At 45.4% G+C, this 21,841-nt stretch overlaps 1 protein-coding gene and 1 long non-coding RNA gene across 2 annotated transcripts in view; both read left to right on the top strand.

Annotated features, from left to right (window-relative positions):
• The window catches only part of LOC147173044 (uncharacterized), a 45,350-nt gene extending 30,324 nt beyond the window's left edge, over nt 1-15,026 (top strand). Inside the window, exons 5-6 of the long non-coding RNA XR_015095305.1 lie at nt 12,394-12,474; nt 14,194-15,026. This is a non-coding gene — a long non-coding RNA (uncharacterized LOC147173044). The remainder of the gene's footprint in view (nt 1-12,393; nt 12,475-14,193) is intronic.
• A 3,324-nt stretch (nt 15,027-18,350) lies between these two features.
• Nucleotides 18,351-21,397, top strand: rbm8a (RNA binding motif protein 8A). The gene is made up of 6 exons (XM_086077320.1): nt 18,351-18,450; nt 18,801-18,860; nt 18,934-19,011; nt 19,508-19,644; nt 20,904-21,040; nt 21,118-21,397. The coding sequence occupies exons 1-6, from the start codon at nt 18,351-18,353 to the stop codon at nt 21,164-21,166; spliced, it is 561 nt and encodes a 186-aa protein (XP_085933446.1). The 3' UTR covers nt 21,167-21,397.
• Nucleotides 21,398-21,841: the final 444 nt, after the last annotated feature.

Here is a 21,841-nt window from a genome sequence, read left to right as displayed (position 1 = left end):
CAAAGCTCACTTGACCTCACCTCATTTCTCTGCGCTGTTATTTTCTGCTCCAAAAATGCTGCGGCGTGAATTCGCGCGCGCGTGTGCGCGTCTGGCACGCAAGCCGGCGCAAACACACGAGCAGACGGTGACAAACGGTGAACTTTGACCTTAAGCCAAATCTTAACTGCGCGTCAACGTTAAATGACAAAACAAACGATCCGAGCAATTGTGAAGTCGCGTTCAAGTCGCCGAGCGTCAGATTGTCAAAAGAACAACGAGTACCGAGTCCAGAGGAACTGGTTCCGGCCAACATATTCAGCAAGCGGGCTCACTAACCGGCATCTTGTAAGGGTCCGAATTCCTTAAGACCTAAAAATCCCAAGCAAGCCGTCCTCGCCGAATCTTTTCAGAACGTTCTCCGCAAATTCTGAGCAAGGAATGGACAGAAACGCTTCTCGGGGCGAGGAGGCGTGGTTGAACCCGTTGCCAGGCACGAGTCATCATTTCAAAAGCTGTGATCGGCTCAACCTAGAAAAAAAGGTCACTCTTGCGGATAACGGGAAAAAGGCGGACCCTCAAATTGATCCGCTTTGAATTCACTTTCACATTTGACCTTTTGTAGAGGTCACGTTTTGAAGATTTGATCCGATTGTCCTGGAACGGCGGTTCTTTCATCTGAAGATGTTCCAGATGAAAAGTGAAAGCAAAGCTTTTTTTATTTGTGCCAACACTGTTGCCGCGGCGACGTGCCGTCTGCCGAGAAAAAGAGCGCAGATTTAGTCTCAGCGTTGATGAAAACGTGAATCGGTGGCCATTTTGTCCTCCGCTTCGCCGCTTCATCGTTTTCTGTCCTTAAGACGGCGTCTTTTCTCTTCACGAGGACCTACTCGTCATTTCGAAGGGAATTCTCAGAACGCGGCAAACAATACGAATTGTCTTCGAATTTGGCCGCTCTGTGCACAAAGAATCGTTGGGAACGTCAGTCGGGCGTCTCGTTGGTCGGGACGCGGCAACATCGGCACAAAAACGTTGTCTTGATCTCAGTTTGTTGGCCTTCGTGTTGTTGATCGTAGCATTGAGCAAGATGGATCGCGCGCTTCAATATAGTTCGTCATGCTGGGCTGAAAATGGATGCAGCAACGCATTTGCCGGCTTAATTGCAGCCAATTTCAAAAGAAGCTCAAATAAAGCCAACGGTTCCAAACGGGTTCAGATTCATGAAATCAATCCAACCCGTGCTTCAAACAATGCAAGTGGAAATGAGACGTGCCCTTCAACAAGGCGTCATTTTTCATTTTGATGAACTGGGACGGACGGAGGAGGAGGCGCAAGACGCCGCCGGGACGTAACTCAAAGGGCCAAAAGCTCTTTTGGAGCGTGTACAAGGAAAAGCGTTTCCATTTGCCGAGTGGTCGACTTTGGCAGTTGTGCCGCGACGCGGCCGCTCATGCGTGTTGCGTTGCGCACGCGCTCGCACCTCCACGCGTTTCTCCCGACGTGTCTGAGGTTGAGGTAACAAAAAGTCTCTGGGATTTTTTTTTTTTTATGGGGCTCAGCTGTTGATTTGGTCGCTTGTCAGACGTTCGTTCGGCCCGTTCGGTGCCTTTCGACGGCGCCACTTAAAATGTCGTGAAGCTGTCGTGCTTAACAAGAGCAAATCATGGAAAGTAATCACCGAAGCGGGATTTCTACCGTTTGTGCACAGCAAGGCAGCCATTTTGCTTTCAGGCGTACACGTCTGAGCAAGTTGGACATTTCCAGGAGTTTGAAATATTTGAAAATATTTGAAAATTTAAACCATTGATTTCATTGTTTCAACTCCAGGTTCTTTCCTTGCATTGCTAACATTTTGCATTGCTTGTAAAAATTCCGATTTGCTGTATTTCGTATGACAGGCCCATAAGACGCCCTAATCGGCAAATGTCATTACGTTTTCAGTATTGAGGCTTATGGCGTCGATTGACGTGTAGCCAATAATTACAACTGTTATCAATAATTGGAGTACATTAAAGTTAAAGTCACGACAAATTTCGGCCCATAATCGGTCCATAATCAGCCGATTTAATCAGCTGGCCGATTAGTCCGCCTTTATTTGTCCATGTCCACGTGCCCCTCAAGGAGATTGCGGCGGTCGATGGACGAGTGGCGCTGACGGTGGTCAATGGCGCTCGGTTGACCCGACTCATGTCAGCAGCAACATGTCGAGCGTGCGTCTTATCGGATCAGCTCAAGTACAACAAGCGAGCGGAACAAGATCCACGCGCTCCCTCCTTATCTGCACATCGAAACATGGCCACCGGGCCCCTCCCCGCTCCAAAGCCTCATCCCGCTTAATCCCCCCGCCGCCCCCCCACCCCCACCTCGTCTCTCCTCATCGAGCGGACGGCTCCGATTCTTCATCTTTTTTTACATCAACACCAGCGCGTCATTGTTTCCTTGGCATCGCAGGCTGAGGCCCGCATGAGCCTGTGTTTATTACTCTGTGCGCGCGTGCGTGCGTGCGTGCGTGCGTGCGTGCGTGCGTGTTTGATCACGGCGCTTTGGGCAAACCCAGAATCAATGAGTTTGTGCGCACGTGACACCCGATCGTCCCGTCCCAGAGCGTCATTAGCAGCCAGCAGAGTCTCGTGTGGATGAGCAGAAACCCGAGAAGGAGTTTTTTTTTGGGGGGGGGGGGTTGGGGGGGGCACCAGCTCTTCTTAGTCCCAGTTCCATCTCACCTCCCACGATGCAATGTTCTCCTGTTACAATCCAGCCTAATCTGATTTGACTTGAGGAAGATTTCTTACCGAAAGGAATCCGCTGCATTTGGCCCGTCGAAAATGGAATCCAAAACGCCTTCCGATTGCAGTTGAACGCCAAAACTTTGATCATCTCTCCGAATATCCAGTCAATGATTTCTTTTGGCGAGCGGCTTTCCAATTGGCTGAGCCGTTCCAATTGAAAATCTCCGCTGACGATCTGCCGCAGGTCGAAATCTGGACGCCTCCTCCAAGCGGACGCAGCAAATGACGGCACGTTTCAAAACACAAAAATCGCTTGTGCTTTTTTTCCCGAAGTGTTTGACGAGCTTCTTTCCGTGTTTTGTCCCGTTTTCGAAATGTGTCCCTTTGCGGCGCGGCATTCAACACCGATGCCGCTTTTGCCAGCCGGTCTTTGGAGTCGGCTCGGAGGCAAAGCGGGCAGGTGGTTCGAATGCACCGGTTGTATTTCGCTTTGTTTGAGGTTGCATTTGAAGGTTTGACTTCAGCTGGCAACGGCAAAAAGTCCGACTTCTTCCGACTTCTTTTTCAACTGGCAGTTTATGTTTTCATGCGGAATATTTCTATTGTAGATTTTGTTTTGTATTCCAGTTTTTTTTCAAAGTTCAAGTCATAGTTGAAAAATGTCATTTTGAGCAGCAAGAAAAGAAAAAAAAACATTCAAAAGAAAAACGTATTATTTGAATTTTCTGGAGGCTCCAAATTCAGCAGTGCGCGTTTCAAAAGAAGAAGAATCCGTCTTTTGGGCTTGAGGAAGTGCAGCCGGCGGAGGTTCGAAAAGTCGCACATGCGGGAAGCCGTTAATCAAATGGACAGAAAGTCCAGCACGGCCTCGTGAAGGCGTCACACTCGCGGCGTATTGATTGGAGGTGTCGCGTCACCTGGGCAGGCTCGAACCTGAGCGCTCGTCCGCTCGTCCGGCTGAAGTTCTGCAAGGAAAAAGGACTCCTTCCTCAATCATTTGATTTGCGAAGACGTGCAGAGTTGATTTCAAGCCCAAAGTGTATTTTTAGCACCGTCTGCTTTCAATGGAGGTCAGTGTCGGAGTTATTTGGCAGGAGTTGATTTACGCGGCGTCGATGCGATCGTGTAGGAAAGAATTGCAAAATGATCAATACGATATCAGTCAGCATGATTTGATTTCATTATTGGTCAAGTGATGACGTCGTTGTTTTGTTTCAACATTTAACCGTTTGAGTTGGAAAGAGACATTTTGATGACATTTCCCGGAAACGCCTTTTTGCAATATTTTTGGGGTGGAATCTTTTTCCCCGCCTTCTCTAAACCGACACCGTTTGTTTCTCGGCATCGGTCCAGTTGTGCGGCGGCAGTTTGGGACCGCCCCCTTTTGTGCACGTGGGAGGCGTTAATGCGTGCGCCGGAGTCCCTTTGGAGCGTTCTGGAATACGCGCACTCGGTCTGTCTGCGGCTCGAGGAAAAGTCCGTCGCGGAAGGCGCGGCGGGAACATCGCGGTGCAGACGCACGCACGAGCAGATGAGGCAGCGCAGCAACAATAACAAATGTGCAATTCTTCATCCTCGTCTTCGTCAATTTCGAAATCTTTTCGGATTTTTGGGCATCAAAAGTATTTAAATATCAGAAGCATTCCATCAAATTTGATTCGCACAATTTGAACTTTTATGAAGTTGACGTGCGCGCATGACGGCCAATATGGATTCGCCGTACGTCACAAGGCACGTTTAATATATCATAATTGGCCGAAACGCTAGCATGAATGCTAAATCGGGATAAGACGAGATGCGCGCTTGCTTCAGCTTCTTAATTTCCAGCAGCGCGTAAACGAACCTTTGGAAGTCGTTTCTATGATCGGCTTTTCATTTTCGAAGAAGGAAAAGAGTCGGAGCGACGCGGCTCGGCGGTCGAGTGGTCGTCTCCCACCCGTAAGGTCGCGGGTTCCGTCCTCACTCCCGGTGACCATGCTGAAGTGTCCTTGAGCAAGACGCTGACGCCCGATTGGCTCCCGGCCACAAGTCGAGCAGCGGCGCGGGTGCGAATGTCGGCCTTCATTGGAACGCGCTCATTTCAATTTCATGCTCGTTTTGTAAAATGACTGAAATTGTTCTGTTTGTTTTGTTATGCTCTTTTGTTTTATTGTCATTTTAAATGTTCAAAATAACGTTGAGTAAAATCATGTATAAATAAAAATACTTGAGATTTCAACTAAAGAGACGATGTGAAAATAGTGGATTGACACTACGGAGGTATAATAAGATAAACGAGAGCCACAATATTGAGCTTGAAATGAAAAAAATATATGAAAAATGAATGTTGATTAAATCAGAAAAAAATTCTGCTGACTGAAAGTTGCTTCACGGTCGGCCATCGTGCGCCGCGTGTGCTGCCCGTTGCTCAATTCTTTTTGTCACGTTGCAAATGATCAGACGGACGTGAAAGTGCGACTCTTCTTCCGCATCGATTGATTTGCAGGACGATCCGTTTCGCGCGCGCTCACGTTGTCATGTTTAGCCCGCAGCGGTTAACCCCGGGTCAGACCCGCCCGGGCCTCGTCGGGACTCCGAATTCTCAACGCGTCCAGACGGATCGATGTCGCGCCGGCATCGATTTTGCGCCGGGAAAGCGTCGCCGCTTGATTTGGCCTGCAAAAAACATTTGTTGCCGATTGTGAGAAGATTCTCGGCGACGCTTCCCGTTCGTGATGCGACGGTTTGGACTCCGGCGGGCTGGCGAGCGTCTCGGCGCTCAGCGCTTTCGTCTTTCGTGCCTGCACACAATTGAACAAATGGATTCGCAGCATTTTTTTTTCCATGTCAACAAGCAGAGACGATCAAACTTTGACGATGACATTTCCTCTGCATCGACTGCGAATATCTTTTGATGTTATGTCGTTTTTAACATTTTATTGCAGATCTTTTTTGTCTTAATGGAACGGAATGTGGGGCTGTTGTCCAAGCCCCCTTTGATTGATCCTGTTGATGATCCAAGCCCCTCCTCGCAAAGCCCTCACTCACCTCGACGTGCCTTTCGCACCTCAAATCAAGTCCGTGCAAGTCCAGCGGTGAGACAGGACGGACCTTTTCGCTGTCCTGTGCTCACTATTGAGTGTCAAAGTTGCAAGTGCAAACCCACGGCAAGCAAGAAGAAGGGAGAAAAAAAAGGAGTGTCGGAAGACGCACGCGTGGCATTTTCTTCCAATTTTAAAACGGTTGCGTGTCGGTGCCTTGACTTACAAGTTGAAAGTGTTCCGTGACCGAGTTTGTAACTCAAGTGACTCATTTGTCAAATCAATTGTAGCAAATGGAATTTCCATGAATCCATAACGAGGTACCGCCACTGACCCGTATTTCTTTTGCGCCACTTCCCTTCCAGCGGATCAAATTTCGGGCTGTGACGTCATGAAAAAAAAAATGCGTGAAGAACTCCGAAATGGTCTCACTCGTAAGTTGAGGCGTCTTCATCAATCATGAAGAGGAGGAGGAGGAGGAGGAGGAGGAGGAGGAAGAGGAGGAGGAGGAGAGGAGACTTTGTGATTTGTTGCCCATTTGTTGCTGCGGGGGCGCAAAAGGAGTCTCGGGGGCAGCATGAAAATCCTCTTGATTGTCGGGAGTGCTGCTCCAAGACTTGCTTACATTTCGCCGGAAAGTGCGGGGTGGGCGGGGCCTCAATATTTCCCACTCCAAGTGACCAGAGACCTTATCTTTCTCTTCCCTTTTTTTATTTTTGTATTGTTTTTATTTTTTGCATTGCCACAGATGACCTACCAAATGTTCTCTTACAGTATTTGTGAAACTCTTCTTTGTTTGTTTCGACATGACTTCATTGTGTAATTCCCGCCCCCGGTACCTTGACGACATAGATCTGAAGACAAGATGAATTTTTGGAGCCATTTGCTTCTTCTCGCTCTTAATTGCATTGCACGTCTTCCAGCGAGCTCGTTACTGCGCGGCATCTTGGTGGCTAAACTTGGTACTACACCGTGAAGGCGCCAATTTGGCCTCGGCCGATGTTTGTCGACTGTCGAAACGATCGACGGCATGACAAACACGAGATTGGATGCGGGACGTCCACATGCCGGTGGTTTCTATCAATCGGGTGTCACGCGGATGTCAAAACAAGAGCAGGCGTCTTTACCTGCGTGTAATCAATGTCTATTTGACCGGCGTGATTGATTGAGCGCGCGACGCCGCCGTCTCGCCCGTCGTCGTCTCAGCAGCGTCATTACCTCGCAATTTCAAAGCCAGCTCTTCCGTCCCCCCCCCCTTACATCTTGAACCCCCGCTAGGTTAAATATTACAACTCACTTCAATTTGTCATGTTTTTTTCTCTCTCTCTCTCTTTCTATGTTTATCGCGGCAAAGCAGTTAGGAAGCGTTCTCTAAATTCTGCCGTGGATACTTTTCCAAAATGTCTCTAAAACAATTGATGAAATCCTCCTCAAGCACTAAAAAGGCTTTTTTTATGACATACATTTATTTTATATGCATACGACAGCCAATTGACAGAAATCGATTTTTTACAGCGTAGCGGCCTCAAATTTCCCCGTCAAATATCTTTGGCACTCCAAAAATTACATTTATACATGACTTGTTTTTGCATTTGCTTACTGCTAATATTGGATAACGTTCTGAATGTTTACTTTTTATATGATTTGCATGCAGAAGGCGAAGACGACGGCGACGGCGCTCTGCCACGACACGGCATCAAAAATGCAAAAGTTGCAGCATGGCGAGAATGCCAATGTCATAACTTAGCACTTTTTGGACACAAAAAAATGGAATATCACAACCAATCAAATATTCTTGGCGCCTGATTGTGTGTTGAGCAGTTGTGATCAATCAGCAAATAAATCGACGACGACTTTGATCGTAATTGATTCGTTGTTTTGCGAACTTGTTTAAGTCCATTTGTCCAAATTTCAGCCTCTCATGTGTGATGTCTTCAAGCCGTCCGTCCGCCCGTCCGCCCGTCCGTCCGTCCACTCTCTCCTTCCTCCACTTGGGATGGTGGCAGCCATTAATAATGAATTAAAAACCACACAGGCCTCTTTGCTTTCCAAAATGTCATTACATATCTTGATGGCGGCTGGCTGTTGAATAAGCAGCTTGCAGGGCTCCCCCGGGGACGAGGATCGGGGGAGGGGGCGGGGCAGATGGGCCAGGAAGAGGAGAGGATGAGTGCATTGGGAGGGCGGGAGGAAGACCCGCTTGGCCGAGGCTTAATTGCATCTGAAATGGAATCTGCATTACAGGCCGGCCCCTAAGTGAGTGCAGCACTCCAGCGGGGGGGGGGGGGGGGGGGCCGCCCGCCCGCCCACCCGCCCGCCCGCTCGCTCGCCCGCTCGCTCCCTCAACGCAATGCGCCGTCCTGCTAATAACCACACAAGGACGCCTGCTCGCTCGCTGGCTGCACGACTCAAGTGGCGTACGCTTTCCATTGTACAACATGGAGGCCCCCCCCAAAAATAAACAGCTACAAACACACAACATTTAACGGCCTTTTTTTGATGATGCTCACAATACTAAAAAAAACTACGCTAATAATTGTAGCATGTTAGTAAGTAATGGTATAGTGATAGTATTAGTGGTATTTATTGTCATGATTTGGAATGCACGAGTACCAGTAGCAGGTATCGGTGTCAGGCCGATCCCTGGCCTTATTTCAAGGTATCGCAACTTTTGTGGCTCTTTTATAATCAGGAACTAGAAATGACAATCATAGGAAATTGACATTCGTTTCCTGCAATTTGAAGGAAAATTCGAGATGGGGCGGCACAGGTTTTGAACAGATTCACTGCCATTGACGACTATAGACGTCAAAGAGTCATTTTTACTGGGCTGGCAATAAATGAGTTCAAATGATGGTCTTTTTTTATGTATTGGTCTGAAAAAAAGTATGCAAGAGCTTTTGGGCTTGATTGTAAATGTTGTACATCAAGACAAAAAGTCAAACAGTTGGTTGCCATATATTTAAAAGACAAACTAAAACTAATGCTAAAACTAAACAAGGAAGTATTGTTAAAAAAATCAAAACAAACACCTGCTTGAAAAATAATTGACTCAACACTAAACGTGATGAAAAACTGAAAACAAACGTAAACCTGCTCGCATCGCGTCGTGACTTGACGCAACTCGGTATGTCGTTACACGTGGCGTGACGCGATCCCACCCGCGCCCTCCTTGCACTCCGTCTGGTCTTGATTGCCCCCCAAATGGGAGCGCTTGACGGAAGGCGTGGCTTTGCGATGGCGCGGCGTTGTTGTTTGCGTTGGATTGGGGCGAGCGCGTCGGGGTCGAAACACGGAGGCAGATGTTGTCCGTTGTCGGCTCGTCGTCACGTGACCGCTCGATATGTTTCTCCATTTTGCAACGCGATCTGCCCAGATCAGCTTGGCCCGCCACGTCTACAAAACAACACACGCACGCACACACAGGGAGGAGGGGGAGGAGAAGAAGTTGTTGTCTCCACACACGGTGTTGGACAATATTTCTGTCACTCGATTTTTTGTGTTTCTGTCCCTTTCGCTAAAAGTCTTGACGAGCCAAAAGCATTTGTCACACCATAAAGTCAATCATGTGACTTGTCCTCTCTCCACTTGTAAGAAAAAGAAAATCATGAACAAAATCACAAATCAATACAGGTATCTTTTCGACGGTGCCACATATAAATATATATGTTTAGAGGGCGGGGCAATATTCCGAGAAACAAACTCGAACATTTGTGAGAAACTTCTGAAAAATAGACGTAGCATTGCTATCGTCTCACGGAAGTATTTGGTTGCTGTTTATCAAATGAAAAGGCAGGATGGAGACGGATTCATTTTTCATTGAAACTTTACTCGGCATACGCGGACGGCCGGAGCGACAACACTTCCTGGTCCAATATCAGCTGACGAAACACGAACCAATCAGAAGCTAGCATACTTGAGGTCAATGCAAGTGAATGACGGGAGCCGCAGATTCCACACATCAACTTAGATACAAAATAAATCAATACATGTATGAACGTGCAAATAATAATTGTGGAAACATAAACGCGCAAGGAAATATACATTTGAACAAATGGACGTCAATGCTTGATCGTCCGGGTGCGAACGCTTCGCAAAGTGAGGCGTCTTTGTCGCCGGCCGTACGCAACGTTTCAAAGTGCGAACGCTTCGCATCGTATGTTCATCTCTGCTAAAAGCAAATTACTATCTCCTTTTTTGGAAAGCCGAGCCAAAAATGTTGGCACAAACTGTTGAGAAAAGTTGTCACATGATCTCACACACCGCATTAAAGTTCATTGGCATTTGACCTCACTCACTTGGCCACACCCCTTAAAGGTACACAGTCAATATGCTTGATAAAAGCAGTTGAATTTCTTGCCATTCGCTTTCACTTTACGGGTTTCTATGCAAGTCATTGCTGAGCCTTTCCAAAACGGCGCATCGCTCAAACGCAGGCTTTTTCAAAATGGCTGTTTGGAATTTTAAATGGCTGATTTTTTTTTTTATGGGAGTTTTTTTTTAATGGTTGTTTTTTGAAAATGGATGATTTTTTGGGAGAATCAGATTCATTTTTAATTGACAGTTTTTTTAACAGCTGTTTTTTGGGGGATGGATGTTTTTTAGTTTTTTTTATATTCGATTTTTTTTATTAACAGCTCTTTTTTTGGCTGTTTTTTTTTAACAGCTGTTTTTTGGGGGGGGCGTGATTGGAAAGTCCTTTAAAGGTGCTGTTCAACATTGCTGGAACTTCAATGAGACATGCGAGGACATGAACTTACGAGCTTGATGACAGAATTGAAGGAAACTCTTAAATCCATGAAAAGTACAAATAGAATGAAATGAAAATGTTGCCTGTTCCTGTTGCTGCCAAACAGCAGCTGTCATATTTGTGCGCGGCGTGCATGCGCGCGCGCGCATGTGCAGCTTCACTTGTGCGTGTGCGCGCCAGTCCACTTAAAAGGCCGGCGCTTTCCGAGGAGGCCATTGTGTTTGCCCGGTCGCCTAGCAACCGTCACCAAGGCCAGCGCTCCATTGTCGAGCGCCTCAATTGCTCGCTGCCTGTTTCTACTTTTCCAAATTGTGCTGTAATTTCACAAAGTGGCCGTTCCAGAGAAACGGATGGAGAGAGAGAGAGAGAGAGAGAGAGAGAGAGAGAGAGAGAGAGAGCGAGCGATGGCGATGAGGATGCACGATGGAGTGCAGATGACAAAATGAAAACAAACACAAAAGCTTTCGATAGAGCTGTTCCTAATATTTTGGAAAAAGGCTTTTATTATGGAAACGTTATCATTTCATTGTATTGTAAAAAATGTTTCATTGCTTTTCCAAAATATGCTATCCATGTAACTTTTTCAATGCATTAATGTAATGATATTTTCAAATGAAAAAAAAATCACAAAATTGAGAATCCATCCTTCCATCCATTATCTGAACCGCTTTTCCTCACCAGGGTTGATTTTATTCTAAAATTGTAATTCTGAATGAATACATTTACAATATAAAAGTTAATATATTAAAATAAGAGTTATTTCAAATGAAAAATATAAAAATTAATTTTAAATGAATACATTTACAATCAATATTTTTTCCATCAATTCTCAATCAATATTATTCCAGTATATTGACGCAGTCATTTGACATCATTTCAAATAAAAATTTGTGAATTTAGCCTTTGAATGAATACATTTTTCCACAATTAGTCTTTATTACTTTCAAATAAATATATCATTCACAAAAACATCAATTGCGACATTTGCAGTAAATGAATGGACACTTCAAATGAATGCAAGAAGGCTTGTTTTACCATCTAATATTTTTTCGAATCCATTATTCATCAGATACAATTTTTGTGTATTACAAAAGCACTTTTCCCGATGACTGTTTATTAACCAATTATTGTTGTGTATTTGCTATTGTCTAGTTACAAAACAACAATTGTGCAATATCACACAAAGAGTTTGTTGACTTTTTTTTTTTCTTTACCTTTTTTAATCTGATTCGGTTCAAGCTTACTTTGTCGTTTTCCAAAGTAAAAGCAGATGTTTGCAAAGGTCGTATTTGGATTCAACACACACACGCAAATGCAGTCTGCTTTCATGAAAGACAACAGAAATCAGGAATCAATTCAGACAATTTGAAGTCAAACAATGGCTCGGTTATGAAAGTAGTTGTTGATTAATTAATTAATTAATTAATGTTGACGCCTATTAGAAAGAAAAAAAGAGCATGTATTGAAAATGTTCTCCATCAGCCGTACCTAATATTGCGGGCGTGTGTGTGTGTCGCTTGAAATGTACTCGTTGCGGACTGAAAGGATCACGTGAGGCTCTCACGCACACACGTGGACTCTGCAGGGAAGCGAGAGAGAGAAGAAGTAGGAAAAAAAAGGGAGAAAATTGAAAAATGGCAATTGAGCAACATGTGGTGGGCGGAGCACACAAATGCCCACAAAGGCTTCAGGGTTTTTTTTTCTTTGATTCTTTCTTGCTTGGTGACGTCACCTTTGCGCACTTCTTTTTCTCCTTGAGCAGCACCTGCGCGTCCGTCCGTGTGTCAGTCCGTCGTGTCGAAACGCCAAACACATCCGCTGGCCCGCTCTTCCTCTGTTTCTTCCTCTTCTTCTCAAATTGGCCGCCATCTCGTGTCCATCCAACAATTTTGCTTTTATCTGTTGATTTTAACAGGCTGCGTGTCGATGAGGAAGACCCCCGCCGGGCCGGGCCGGGCCGGGCCGGGCCGGGCCGAGCGCCCCTTCACGGTCCCAGGTGAGTGTTCATTATTTTTTTTAATGTATCCTGTGTTTTTGTTTTCTTGTCCCAGTTTGATTTGGAGGCAATTCTGCCTCCGGGTCAAAAAATTAGGTACACCTGCTTCCGCTCTAATGACATCAATACGAAACTGTTCCCACGCAAACGATTGAAATGGGCGAGCGGGGGTACCTAATGAATTGGCTGGCGCTGCGTTCACGGCCGGTAAGAATGCGTTTGCGGTTGCGAAAGTCCTCCGTTCTGAGATCACATTTGGCAAAACAACAAGAAAAACAAAACAGATTTGGAGTGACTTTGAACGCAGCGCTGCACCATCTCATGAGATCCAATTGACACATTTGGCCTTGGCAGAGGTAATAATTTGCCACTTTTCTATCTTAGTGTACTACCTGTAATCATAAACCTGTGATGGCAAATTATTTCCTGTGCAAAGGCAAACTTGTGCATTGCAGCTCGTAAGATGGCGTAGCACTGATGTGGCTGAAGTTGCGTTCACGGCCAGTAGGACGTTTGACTTTGTGAAAGTCTTCCCAAACGTGACATCCTTTCTTAGGTCAGGACGGAGTCGCTCATATTACACTTGACAAATTGCCAAAAGCGCGATTCCTGCTGACCTTGAACGCAGCGCTCGTCAACGGGCCACTTCATTAGGAACCCCTGCTCCACTCACGTGAATGATTTCGATTGACACTTGACAGCTCGGCCGGATGGTGCGGCAGGGGTACCTAATGAAGTGGCCCAGGGCATCAGCTGTTTGTCGTTTGTCCGTCCTGTCGTACACTCACTGGGCCATTTGATTAGGTACGCCTGCTGCTCCTTAAGAGCTCGGGTTCGAAGCGCTTTGTCTGTGTAAGGAGAAAAATGCTCCATTTTGGGAGCATTTGGTCCAAAAATATGAAGCCAAAATCTTGGAAGAAGTTGCCGGTGCGGCAGTTTTCCAATTTGCGGGTACTTATTGAACAATATGCAGCGAAATATCAGAAATAGGTCGGAAGTGTCAATCAAAAGTCGGGCAGCGGCTAACCATTTATTTTCATTTCAATCCATGAAGCTGTCGTTGAATCAGATTTCATAAGAAAAAAGAAATCATTTCTATCTCAATTTTGTGAGGCGGTGCAGGTGTTCCTAATGATGTGGCTGGTCTGCTCGTCACGTAACGCGCCGCATCCATCACTCGAATGCGTCCGAGCATTAACAAGATGGCAGCCGGCCAGCCGAGCGACCGTCCGGCCGGCCGCTCGGCGCCAGCTGGCTCGCTGCCGTCGAGGCTCTTTTTAGTTGGATTCTTCTTCAATTATTGATCACGATCGATCGCTTTTGTGTACTTGTGGAATGGATTCGTCCCGGAACGCAACAGGTGGCAAATGCGGAGAAAATCTTTCCTGGCAAAAGTCTTTTGCGGTCAGTTGATCTTACGCAATATGTTTAACACACAAACAGCCGTTGAAAGCAAAACCGTTGTGACGTTGATTTTTGGACGCACGAATCGTGGCAATTATCATTCATTCCATGTCAACTTGTTGCTCAAGGGTCCTGAAGTAGTCTCAAGTATTATTCCGGATTGGATTGAATGCGTGTCTTGCTATTTTTTTGGACTCCTTGTCAGCAGGCTTGACGACAAAATGGAGGCGGCGGCGACGTGATGGCAGTTTGCAAAAGTCCCGTCGCTGCTGCCCACTCAAAAGGTGACTTGTTGTTTGTTCTTTGTTTTTTTAGGACTCGTATCCTGGCAGGGGCAAGAAAATGCTTCTTCAGCCCGATCCTGGCCACCGCAACTCGGCTCATTGTGGCCCGAGAAGCCCAGCGCCCAAAAACGTTTCACGTCCCACAACATTGAGCAACTTTGCCGACATTTTCCCTGTTTGCAGGTTTTGCCAGCGAGGGGCGAACGTTTGCAAAAGTAGCCAATGTGGATTTCCACTCAGGGTTCCTTCAAGGTTGCTAAACGTTCTGGAAATGTTTGCCAGGCCTTTGCCGGCAGTTTTCATCGTCTTTCTTGTCGCAGGGAAAACGTAAACATGTTTACCGTTTCCGTGGGACAAGAAAAACCATCAAAACAACAAATGTTAAGCAAAAGTTGCAATCTTGAACGAATCATGACGAGAAATCAACATTCACTACCTTTGCAAAATGTTCGCCATCTCAGCGGGTCGCCGGCTTTAATACTGTGAGTTTTTCCGGCTGTGCTTGAAAGTTGACTTACGATATGTAAACTTCTGAGCACACTGTGTGGTGAGAAAAAGGTTGAATGGCCATAAAATGCCAAATTCTCTGGCGATCGTTTTGATTTGTTCACAGATTGAAGTTGACATGAGGAGAAATGTGCATGTGAATTTGGACAATTCATAACATTTTTGTTCCGTTAAGCTTTTGTACATTCACCGTTGTGCTCATAACGTTCAAGCTCAACTGTATACGTTACAAAACTGTTAAGTGCAGTTATTCTTAAGAAAAACCGTGTTTGAAAAAAATCTTTCTTGCAGTTTTTTTTGACAATGTTGGAGCAGATTGAACACATTTGCATTTGATTTAAATGGCGAACGGCGCTTTAAGATACGAGTGCTCTGAGATGCGAGCATGGCCGTGGAACAAATCTCAAGGTTTTATTTTTATAACGGGCTGGTGCGATTGACGCAGCGAATGGTCGCCGTGCAATTTGAAAGCAAACAAAAGACGCGTCTCGGTCTCAGCGGCGCAAGAAGGCCAAGCTGAGCTGGCGTAATCGGCAGCGTACGCTTCTTCGTCCCCATCGCGATTCGTGAGGCCCGACTCGGGCGCGAGTCCAGCGGCGGCGTGGAAGACTAGTGATTTTGTTGTTTTGCCTCAGAAAGGACAGCAAATCATTGTCTCCCGCACCGCGCGCGTGGAGACGGCAGCGGAGACGGCAGCGGAGACGGCAGCGGAGACGGCAGCGGAGACGGCAGCGGAGACGGCAGCGGAGACGGCAGCGGAGACGGCAGCGGAGACGGCAGCGGAGACGGCAGCGGAGACGGCAGCGGAGACGGCAGCGGAGACGGCAGCCGCCCGCTACGGCTACGCTAGCAAATCATCACCACCTTTTTTTTCATGCACTTTTTCCTTTTGGATCAATACAAAGTGGAGCCCGCCTGCCTATTGATCCACCACTTACACTTGTTTCTGCTAATTGTCCCTTTTTCTTTTTTCTTTCTGTCTTTCTTTGTTTGTTTGTTTGTTGTTGTTGTTGTTGTTGTTGTTTGCACGCATTCTGCAGGTTGGAAATGTTTTGGGGGGTTTTCGTCTTAAGTGCTTTACTGTCCAGGCAAAGTGACGCCATTGTAGGAAAAGAATGGAGAATAATCTCTTAAATCCATAGTTTGTATGTATTGTTTGTATTTATTTATAGCCCGGGTGTCAAACTCAAGGTCCGCGGGCCAAATCCGGCCTGCCACCTCATTTTATGTGGCCCGTGAAAGCAAACCATGCGCATTGACTTCCATCATCCTGGCTAAAATGGCTACCAAAATGTTCTATTGTCAATTGTACTAAATAGCGTTGAGATTTTGCGAGAATCTTTTTTTTTTTCAACTCATTTTTACAGTCACTTGAAGAATATTAGCACTCAATTGATGTAATAATACGATGAGACGATGAAACATTGATTTGGTTTTGCCGTCATTATGAGGGAAGTCGTAAATACAATGTAAACGGTGACAAAAAATGCGTTTGACACCACCGATGAATCGTTTTTGTTGTTTCATTACTTTCAAGGGAAGGTGACAACATTGTGGGGGGAAAACGGAAACATCTTCCCTAAAATTAAAAGTAATTCATTATTTTGGGTAGATTTGACGCATTTGTAATTTCATGTGCGTTGTACAGCTGCTATTATATAACAGTGAAAATTCACAAATAACTGACGACCATTATAATTGCATTGATTTTTTTTTCAACCCAAAATATCCTTCAATCAAGATTTACTGCCAATAATCGTTTCCACCCAAAACGTGGGTTCACTCAGATCAACGAAATATATCGATATTTTTCTTTTTGGTGATGTTGTGTGCGTAAAAAAATGCATTGTTGGGCTATTTTCATTCATTGCTGTCCAGGTACAGTGTTGTCATAGAAAATCCCTAATATGGAACCTCATTGTTATTCATTTTAAATACATTTTCAGTTATTGATTTCTACATATTAAAATAAAATGTATTTACACTTGTTTGTGTTGATTTATGAACGTGTGTGGGGACGAGTCCCGTTGACGGGTTATGGCGCTGATTGCGCGCTTAATGAATTGTCGTCTTGAATTGTGCGACTTAACGAGGCTTATCTCAAATGAGATGGTCGGTATTGACGCGTGTGACATCACGCGAGCCAAAGGTCACGCAATCAATCCGCTTCCCCTTCCCTCGCCCACTCGTAGGCGACCATTGGATTTCATCGGCAAGCTCGCACATGACAATAACAGGATTCAGTTTCGACATAACAATTGCACTTAAACATCGAATAATAAAAACATGGCATTTGAATAAATGTGTTGTACTTCATGAAATGAGCCTGAACTGTACCTAAAAATACGAATTAAATGTTGATAAACAAATCAGATTTATCCGAATTATCAATGAATTTGAAAGAAACAAAAAAAGGACAGATGTAGTAAAACGGTTGTTAATTGCAGCTCTCTTGGAGTTGAACCTTCTCTGCCTCTTCTTGCCCTTAATTACGCATCATGTCTTCCAGCAGAGCTCATTGCTGCCCCGCATGTTGTGGCCCACTGCGGTACTACACTAAAAACGCACAACTTCAAATTTGGACTTGCCTGTTTACTGTCCAAACTCACGTTAAAATCTGCCAGTCTAATTTTTAGTGTATCGTGAGACGACAGTGAGCGTGACATGGATGGAAAATGTAATGGCCGCCTTGGCGGTGCCGGCGGTCCTGCTTGACAGGATCCACCAAAAGGGAGTCGGGCTTCTTCCTGGACTTAACGATGCTGAGTGTGGGCGAGCTCAGGCCTTTTATAGTCCCCCGAGGAAAGCGTGAATCACAACTCATGAGCAGGCCATCATCACGGCAGAGTTGACGGCTTGACCTCTCGGGAGGCCCGAGTGCAATCATCATGATGGCTCCACCTCGATGCTTGCTTGCTGACGCGGGACTTACACAAAGTCCACGAGTGTCTGTGCTGTTGAAGGAGTCTCGATGAGTCTGTTGGGACCTCATTTCCACATATTATTAATTCATTGCATTGCACACATACTAGAAAATTGGATAGAGAGAAGCGCCGCTGTATGGCAGTTGTTGTCTGCTGTTTGTGTGTGTTGCTGCTCCATGCTAACTCGACTAAAAATTGCTAATAGGGATTAGCGCAGGGTAGTTAATAATCTGCACGTTGTGGCAAATTGCTGAATCTGACTATCGCCTTGTACTGAGGGCAGTACGAACGGTATCTCGGTGGAATGTTGCTGCTTTGCGTTGAATTTGCGGCATATGGGCAAGGAGAGCCATAGTGTCAAACAGACTGCCGAGGAAGTTGAGCGCTATTCTCTAGATGCAATCCTATTGCCCTAAATATCACAATTATGTGACAGGAAGCAGCAGAACGGAATGGAAGCCTTCACGATAACCTCAAAGTGTCAGTCAGTTACGCAAAACATCCACCAGAGGAAGGCCCAGCGCACCATACATCCAATACACGATGCAAGACTGCCCTCTGCTGGAAATATTACGCATTACATCCATTCAGACACTTGGGAATTATTTTATTTTTTAACTTAACCCTGTTGTATGAACGAATAAACGCTACATTAATCAATCTTAATTTTATTATACGTCCGATATATATAGTTAAATATTTATGAGGAGAACCAGTTTTTCGTGAAAGGCTACTGCTTCCGGCGCGCATTCTGCGCATGCTCATTGTCCCGTTCCCTCCCTCACTGGCAGTCAACATGGCGGACGTCTTGGAACTTCACGAAGCGGGCGGCGAGGACTTTCCTATGGATGAGGATGGTGATGCTAACCTTCGAATTTGCGCTCACCGCTCAGCGGAAAGTAGTTCAACTGACTAGTAAATGTGGAGGAGTTAGTTGGAGAAATAAGTCGCGAACGACAGAGGGACGCGTCGAGTGCGTGGTGGAAGGGCCCGAGCTAACGAGCTAAAATGCTAACAACGCGCGGCCGGCTATTCATTCAACCCGCCTTGCTGTGCTACACGGTTTATATCATTGCCTCGACAAATAATAAAAATTGAATGTAATACAAGTTGCGAGGCTCTTTAGGCTAGACGGTGCTGCATGAACGTTACAGCGAGACGGTAAAAGCTCGTGGAGTAACACGCATGATCTTTTTGCACTTCCCAGAAAGCATCCACAAGCTGAAGGAGAAAGCCAAGAAGAGGAAAGGACGAGGGTTCGGCTCTGGTGAGTAAGAAGCGCTCGCTGGCTTGCATTCGTGGTGAAGCGGTTGCTGACGATGATGTGCTGGTGTTGGTAGATGAAGGCGCCAGGTCCCGCATGAAAGAAGATTATGACACCGTGGAGCAGGATGGCGATGAGCCAGGCCCTCAGAGATGTGAGTGCACAGCAACAGCAAGGCAAAGTCACGTGATGAACACATGATGCACAAGTGGCTTTCCACTTACTTGAATACAAGCGGTCGAGTCTCTGGAGTGTCCACCTGTTTAGTGCAAAGTTACCCATCGAAGTAAATGTTGTTTGTCAGAAAGCCAGTCCGTCAGATACGCCATCTTGGATGCCGCTGGGTGGACATTTGTTGTTTTACAAAAGATAAAGAATATATGCCCGAGGATATTATTGTCTATATGTCTTGAAGTGATGTTCTTTGCTTAAAAGTTCATCATAACATTAGAAATGTGCTAGTGGACTTTGGTAAGTAAAAGTAGTGAGAATCAGTCAAATGTGAAGTGGCATGTAGTTGTTGATTAGTCTGATATCTTGACCCAAAAAATGGCACCCGTTAAGAGACTTGGGAACTGTTTTAGGGTATGAAAAATATTACATACCTTACCCCCCCCACCCCCCCGCATATTACTTGTTTTCTGTTTCAGCCGTGGAGGGTTGGATCCTGTTTGTGACGGGTGTGCACGAGGAGGCCACAGAGGAGGACATCCACGATAAGTTCTCCGAGTTTGGCGAGATCAAGAACCTGCACCTCAACCTGGATCGCAGGACGGGATACCTCAAGGTGAGACCACCCGTGGCGAGCGTTCATCTCTGTGACTGCCGATTGGCCGGCCGACTCTTTTATGTAATTGACTTAAAAAGTCCACTCAAAATCCCCTTTTCGTGTTGTTTTTTTTTTGAAATCTGGCAGCAGTGACTACGTTAGGAATCATTCAGCTCATTCCTTACTCCCCAATCACGCCAATGTCATTTTGATATATGCACTTTGACTCAACAGTCAAATGAAAAAAATCATTCAGGAACAGTTCTCAACTTCAGCACTCCCACTTTTAAGCACAAGATGGCGCCACTGCTCCTTAAAGCCAACACGGAATCTTGCACGTAAACATGGCCTAATCACGAAGCTATTGATCATTATGGAACATTACTCATCTATTCTCTGCTCTAATTCCTAGATAGATTATTTAGTAATGTTTGTAAATAACGGGTTTTTTGACTGGTGAACGGAAGTGGGGGTTCAACACACACTTGAACTAAAAATGCTTACAACCAAAGTATGAAAATAAATATGAATTAGACATCAAATAAATTGTGAAGCTTTGTGATTTAAGATAGATGTGTGTTTGAGCTTTTTATTACCTTTTTTTAGACATTTAAATTTCAATCTGACATGCGCATTTTTTTGAACCAATCAGATCATCTGTGGCAGCATCGACTTTCGCCTGTCAAGTTAACGATCAGAAATTCCACCATGTGTATTTTTATTTTTTGTTTTTTTTTTATTTAATGGCAACACGGGGGTTGACTGGTTAGCACGTCTGCCTCCCTTCGGCCTTCCTGGGTGGAGTTTGCATGTTCTCCCCGTTTCTGCGTGGGTCTTCTCCGGGCACTCCGGTCTCCTCCCACATTCTCAAGACATGCATGGCAGGTTAATTGGACATTCTGAATTGTCCCGAGGTGTGCTTGTGAGTGTGGATGGTTGTTTGTCTGTGTGCCCTGCGATTGGCTGGCAACCTGTTCAGGGTGTACCCTGCTTACTGCCCGTAGCCAGCTGGGATAGGCTCCAGCACCCCCGCGACCCTTGTGAGGAATAAGCGGCCACAAAATTGGATGTATTTACAATGGATGTACACTTCAAACATTCAAACAATGGTGGTTGAGAACAAGACTAAAATTGTCATTCAACCCATTTTCTCAATGGGTCTACCTTAGTCAATGTCACGTAAAGTTTTCTTTATTAGTGATGCCATCAAGTACATGTGACATTATGGGGAAAAGGCATATACATTTATCTATTTTATTTTTTAATACCACCGACAGGGTTACACTCTGGTGGAATATGAGACCTACAAAGAGGCGCAGGCCGCTATGGAGGGCCTCAACGGGCAGGACATGATGGGTCAGCCTATCAGCGTGGACTGGGGCTTTGTCCGCGGACCCCCCAAGAGCAGACGCAGGTGAGTCGGGGCTGCAGCCGGCTGACGTGTGCGCCAAGACGCCAGGCGAGTTGCTAATTCACGTGTGCTATTTCTAGGACCGGTGGGCGGCGACGCAGCAGGAGTCCTGACAGGCGACGGCGCTAAACGAGGAAATTGCCGGCATACCCCAAGGCCTGCAGTGTCTTTGCGGCAATTTCGCTGCTTTTTCTTTTCTGTTTCTACACAATTTGTGGTTAAGTATCTTGCGTAGCAATCTCAAATTTTTATCTCTCATAAAAATATTGATTCCCATTTTTTTGTTTGCATTTTATTGTGAGGAAGTTTTGTTTGTTTGTTTTATATGACATACAATGAACATTAAAGTTTAAAAAGGAAAAAAAAATCGAGTTCATTTTTTTTTACAAATGTAATGTTCACAAACATTACAACATTGCAGGGTGAAAAATGATAAATAATTTATTTTTGCCATATATTTGTGTGTGGGGTAATTTTGTTAATGTTTTTTTGTTGAATATTTTTTATATATTGAATGTTTTTGTTCTTGTGGTTTGTTTGATATATCTTAAAGAAATTGGTTTTTGGTTTTTTTCTGCATTTTTATATGGAATAATTATTTTCTTGTTTTTTTCCCACGATTATTTTGTACAAGCGAGGTCAAATTGACGTCATCCAATTCCAGGATGACCTCATCACCCGCCCAGTACCGTTTTGATGCTGCGAAGCACCTGTCACTCTCCCCGCAGGAAGGCGCCCATAGGCTGGCCCTGAAAAACACGCTCTCGGCCCATTTTTTTGCTGCAAGCCAATCAGCGGGCATTT

Source organism: Leptonotus elevatus, chromosome 6, assembly GCF_054856555.1.
Source record: "Leptonotus elevatus isolate MCC_2025b chromosome 6, RoL_Lele_1.0, whole genome shotgun sequence".
Classification (NCBI taxonomy): Eukaryota; Metazoa; Chordata; class Actinopteri; order Syngnathiformes; family Syngnathidae; genus Leptonotus; species Leptonotus elevatus.
The sequence above is the reverse complement of the archived record's forward strand: the minus strand, read 5'-3'. Positions and strand labels throughout refer to the sequence as shown.

Excerpts from the sequence above, each read along its gene's own strand:
- rbm8a (XM_086077320.1), top strand. The coding sequence starts at position 18,351 with ATGCTCATTGTCCCGTTCCCTCCCTCACTGGCAGTCAACATGGCGGAC. Across the intron at positions 18,451-18,800 it reads CTTTCCTATGGATGAGGATG|AAAGCATCCACAAGCTGAAG; the intron begins GTGATGCTAACC and ends TGCACTTCCCAG. Across the intron at positions 19,012-19,507 it reads TGAGCCAGGCCCTCAGAGAT|CCGTGGAGGGTTGGATCCTG; the intron begins GTGAGTGCACAG and ends TTTCTGTTTCAG.